The sequence below is a fragment of the Helianthus annuus genome, chromosome 10 (assembly GCF_002127325.2).
Source record: "Helianthus annuus cultivar XRQ/B chromosome 10, HanXRQr2.0-SUNRISE, whole genome shotgun sequence".
Taxonomy (NCBI): domain Eukaryota; kingdom Viridiplantae; phylum Streptophyta; class Magnoliopsida; order Asterales; family Asteraceae; genus Helianthus; species Helianthus annuus.
Window position 1 is genome coordinate 111,873,221 of NC_035442.2, and position 5,216 is coordinate 111,878,436.

A 5,216-nucleotide genomic window follows, 5' to 3' on the forward strand; every position below is an offset into this window, starting at 1 on the left:
ATCTTTCATCTTCTAATTCTTCTCCATCTCTCAACCCTAACCCTAATTGCTATCACACAAGTTTATCTCCATCAACACCCTGCAAATACAGGTAAGCTATTCTACATGACCTTTTTTTATGATTGCATATATTTTCTTTCTAAATGTTTGCTTTCTGATACATATAGTTTTCTGTATGTGAAAATAAAAATTGAACAAAAATAATCAAATCAATGTTGATCAAATTGTAAATGTGTATATAAATAGTGTATCGCTTGGTAAATACAGTAAATGCAGTACTGATCAATCTATTCACGTGAACCAAATATAGTAGATGCATTATTCGTTTATTTTTTTATTGCTAACACTTTGTTTCATTTAGAAGTTTATGAGAAGATTGAGAGGATGAAGATCGAATAAAGTTTGAAGATGTTTGTTTTAATTGTTAACACGATGGTTGTAATAGTTTTATTTAGAGTTTGTTTTATGGCTTGAAATTTTTTATTGTTGTTTTGCTACTTTTATTTTGGTTGGTTTGAAATTTGAATGTTGCAACTCTTAGTTAATGTTTTAAATGGTTTGATTCGTTTTTATTGAATTGTTAATTTTACGATTTAATAGTCAACCGGCTCCCGCGAGAACCGTTTACACGAGAACCGTTTAACCGGTTCGGAACCGAATCGGAACCGTTATAATACGGTCCAGTTCCGGTTCTTAAATTTAGCAATTAACGGTTTCGATTCGGTTCCGGTTTGGTTCGGTTCGGTCCGGTTCTGAACCATTGCACAACCCTACCCCTATCCAACAGTTCTTGAAGTTGGTTTGACAACTCTTGCAACTCCCCAGGTGCAAGACGATATGGTGCGCGAGCAATCGGAGCTGCTCCTGGTGTAAGATCAATTTGGAATTCCACTTGACGATGCGGAGGTAAGCCTGGAAGTTCCTCGGGAAAAACATCAGGAAACTCTCGAACGACTGGTAGATCTTCGATTTTCTTCTCTTTAGAAAAGGTGTCAGTAACAAGTGCTAGAATACCAGGGTAGCCCTTTCGCAAACATTTCTGGGCTTTCATGGATGAAATGATGTTGACGGTTGCACCGCTTCGATGACCCTGAACAGATAACGATTCCCCGCCAAGGAGTGGTACACACACGATCTTCTCCTTGTAAAGTATGTCTGCTCTGTGTTTGGACAACCAGTCCATACCAATGACTATATCAAAACTACCAAGAGTGATGGGAAGAGGGTCAATGTCGAACACTTAACCTAGAAGATCGAGTTTACACCCTAAGAATACATGTGTGGCTTCTATCGACTTGCCATCAGCTAATTCCACTACATGCTTATTCACGAAAGACACGGGAGTCAACCCTAGCAGACGACTGAACCCCAAAGACACATAACTCCAGTCGGCACCAGAGTCAAATAACACAGAAGCAATAATACCATTAACAGAGAACGTATCGGTCACGACATTGCCATCGTTCCTTGCATCGCCTGCCCCAATAGTGAACGCCCTACCGCGAGCGCCATTCCCACCGTTATTCCCATTGTTATTATTCCTAGCATTGTTGTTGTTCTGGCGGTTACCCCCATTGTTGTTGTTGGCATTTTGGTTCAATTGTGGGCAATCCTTCTTGAAGTTCCCTTCACTGCCGCACTGATAGCATCCCCTATTGTCGCCCCGATTCTGATAGGGTTGCTGCCTCTACTGCTGTTGCTGAGATTGCTGTTGTTGTTGCTTGGGGTGTGGAGCTCTACAATCTTTCGCCATGTGACCCAGCTTGTCACACCTTTGATATGCTCGACTACACTGACCATAGTGATGGTAACCACACTTATTGCACTTCGGCTGTTTCCCTGTATAACCGGAAGTCTGGTTGTGGTTCTGATTCTGATTGACAGAGGACGACTGGCTAAAACTACGGGTGTTGTTGTTGTCAGGCTTCTTCTGAGATTGACTTGCACTGGTTGCTTTGTCAGCATCGTTCCACTTACGCTTGTTATCACTAGCAGGTGTGGTAGCTGTAGCAGCAGAGGTGGTAGCAGAAACACGTGGCGGCAATGAGCCACGTTCGACCTTGATGACTGTGAAGTGTCATATAGTTTTTAATGTATATTTTAAGCCCTTTAACACTTTTTAGCCAAGTTTTAAATTTATAAAACACAATATTTACTAACACTAAACACACATATGGGCAAGTGCACCCATCGTGAGCGTAGTATAGTGTTGGTAAGATACCGAGGTCGTCCAAGGACACAAGAGCTTTTAATACCGGTTTATCCTCCACGTCTAATCAAATCAAAAGTTTAGAAAAAGGTTTTTAATCTAGAAAAATAAAACTAACTAAAATGCTGAAAAATAAAATAAAATAAAAAACAGATAGACAAGATGAATCACTTGGATCCGACTCGTGTTTAGTGTAACCTTTGATTATTTCCGCACTTTTGCACTTTTTAAGAGATTATCTTAGTTATTGTAGTAGGCCCCTCTTCTGAAGGTGACGTTACCCTCAACCCAGTAGTTTGAGTCAGCAAGGATACAATCCTAAAGGGTTGGATTATTGAAAGATAATTAATTAAGTTATTAATGCATATTGTGGTAGGCCGCTCTTCTGGAGGTGACGTTACCCTCAGCTAAGTAGTCGGACTCAGCAGGGATACAGTCCTAAGTAGTCGGGTTAAAGTTTTAATAGTATTTTACATATGAGGGGGTCAAGGAGTTCGGACCCCCGCCATCCAATACTAGTGGGTATTGAAGGAGGTCCTACTAAAGTTGACCCAGGTCCTTGCAGGATCTATATCCTGAACAAGGCAAGACTCTTACCAAACTGTTCCCTTAACCCCCGACCAGGTAGCCAACATACCTCCATATAGACCGTAGAGATATGAATGGTGAAAATCTTTTATTTTATATAGACAGTAAAATAATGCCAAGACACCACAGACAAACGATAAGGAAGACTCACCTTCAACATAAGAAACAAGTTATTAAAGTCATTAATACATAACCAAATAAAAAGTGCGAAAAGATTAAAAATAAAAAGTATTACACTAGACACTTGTCTTCACCAAGTGATGTAAGAGACTTAGGCAAACATGGCCTTTGATTGTCAAGAACTCTTATGATCAATCTTGGATCCTGAGACTACTACACACACTCTATGATGGATGATGGATGATGGTGGTGGATGATGGTGTGTGGATGATGGTGTGTGGTGGTGGTGGAGTGTGGGTGAAATGGGAGAGAGGTGGTTTGCCAAGGGATGGTTTGCATGTGAGCCAAGCACCCTTATTTATAGCCTGCACAGAAGCCCGGACACGTGTCCATTGGGCACGGCCCTGTGTCCACCCATCTTCTCTTTCTTCATTAATTGCAGTTTGTCTGCATTAGTTGACCACGCCCCCCTGTCCGCTGGGCACGACCTCGTGTGCAGAAGCATATCTATACTATCAAGATTTCCTCAGATTCTGCGAATCTTAGAGTTGACCACGGCCCCGTGTCCGCTGGGCACGCCCCCGTGGTGGTTGATAGAAGCTTCTACAACTTTGTCTTTTCTGCAGACACTTGGGTACGCCCCCGTGCTCAGTGAGCACGGGGCGTGTTCAGCCTTCTGTTCTCTTGTTTTTGCTTGGGGAGATGCTGTCGAGGGATCGGGCATGCCACGTTTATTCCTTTTCTTGTATTTATGTTATATTTAGCTGCCTTTTAGCTTCTTTTGTTCATTTGAGCTCATTTAATCCTGAAAATACAAAGAAAGACAAAAACACACTTTTTCCAACATTAGTACTAAAAAAGGGTTAGTTTTATGCCATATTTGATGTAATTTATATGTTGCATTTTGCACACATCAGACCTCTTGGTCAGTGATCTTGGGTGCTAAACGGATGATCTGAGGTAGATTGTTAAGGTTTGCAGCAGTGACATACCCCTTTACAGCTGGTGCTAAGCCCTTGAGATACAACTCAATTCGTCGATGTGGAGGTCGAGACAGGTTAGGGCACAAAATTGCTAGTTCATGAGATCGTTTCGTGTAAACCTCGATCTCGAATCCTTCCATCTTCAAATCGTAGTACTCGTTCTCTAGCTTCCGAACCTCATCACGAGGATAGTACTCTTCCCGCATCAACTCCTTAAAATCATCCCAAGTCGTTGCATTAGCCATCTCGATACCCAACATCTGCACCTGGGCATTCCACCAAGCTAAGGCACCATCCTCCAAAGTGCCAGTAGCATACTTCACCTGGTCCCCCACGGGACAGTTACACATAGCGAACACTGACTCAGCTTTCTCGAACCATCGAAGTAGCCCCTTCAGTCCCACTGAAGGTCTGTGGCTTACAATCCATAACGTCTTGAAAGTGCAAGCATGCAGATGGTTTTGATTCTGATTCGCTTGCTGACCTAATGGACGAAAGGAAATACAACACAAGGGTAAGAGTTATGTACGCGACACAAGAATAAAGAAGATTTGGCACATATCGTACTAGCTTGATAGGCTGCTAATGCCTCAGCCACACGGGTGTTAATCAGATTTGTCAACTCAGCCTGAGTCATAGCGATGTGACCACGTCCATGTCCTCGTCCACACATGATTCTAAATAAGAAGAGGGAAAAGTTTAAATTTATAAAACACGATATTCACTAACACTAAACACACATATGGGCAAGTGCACCCATCGTGGACGTAGTATAGTGTTGGTAAGATACCGAGGTCGTCCAAGGACACAAGAGCTTTTAATACCGGTTTATCCTCAACGTCTAATCAAATCAAAAAGGTTAGAAAAATGTTTTAAACTAAGAAAAATAAAAACTAACTAAATGCTGAAAATAAAAATAAAATAAAAACAGATAGACAAGATGAATCACTTGGATCCGACACGTGTATTAGTATAACCTTTGATTATTTTCGCACTTTTGCACTTATTTAAGAGATTATCTTAGTTATTGTAGTATGCCCCTCTTTTGAAGGCGACGTTACCCTCAACCCAGTAGTTTGAGTCAGCAAGGATACAATCCTAAAGGGTCGGATTATTGAAAGATAATGAATTAAGTTATTAATGCAAATTGTGGTAGGCCCCGCTTTTGGCGGTGACGTTACCCTCGGCTAAGTAGTCTGAGTCAGCAGGGATACAGTCCTAAGTAGCCGGGTTATAGTATTAATAGTAGTTAACTTATGAGGGGGTCAAAGAGTTTGGATCCCCGCCATCCAATACCTATGGGCATTGAAGGAGAT

General features: G+C 41.6%; 1 protein-coding gene across 1 annotated transcript; it reads right to left on the minus strand.

Annotated features, from left to right (window-relative positions):
- Window positions 1-706: 706 nt before the first annotated feature.
- Window positions 707-4,145, minus strand: LOC110882113 (transcription factor mef2A-like). The gene is made up of 3 exons (XM_022130199.1): window positions 3,837-4,145; window positions 1,410-1,639; window positions 707-1,160 (listed from the first exon to the last, which is right to left on the minus strand). Exons 1-3 carry the CDS (start codon window positions 4,143-4,145, stop codon window positions 707-709), a joined length of 993 nt encoding a protein of 330 aa, XP_021985891.1.
- Between the last annotated feature and the right edge of the window lie 1,071 nt (window positions 4,146-5,216).

Coding starts and splice junctions, on each gene's coding strand:
- LOC110882113 (XM_022130199.1), bottom strand. CDS start 4,145: ATGGCTAATGCAACGACTTGGGATGATTTTAAGGAGTTGATGCGGGAA. Junction 1,640..3,836: donor CCAAGATCACTGACCAAGAG/GTCTGATGTGTG, acceptor GGATGCTATCAG/TGCGGCAGTGAAGGGAACTT. Junction 1,161..1,409: donor AATGGTATTATTGCTTCTGT/GTTATTTGACTC, acceptor GTCCAAACACAG/AGCAGACATACTTTACAAGG.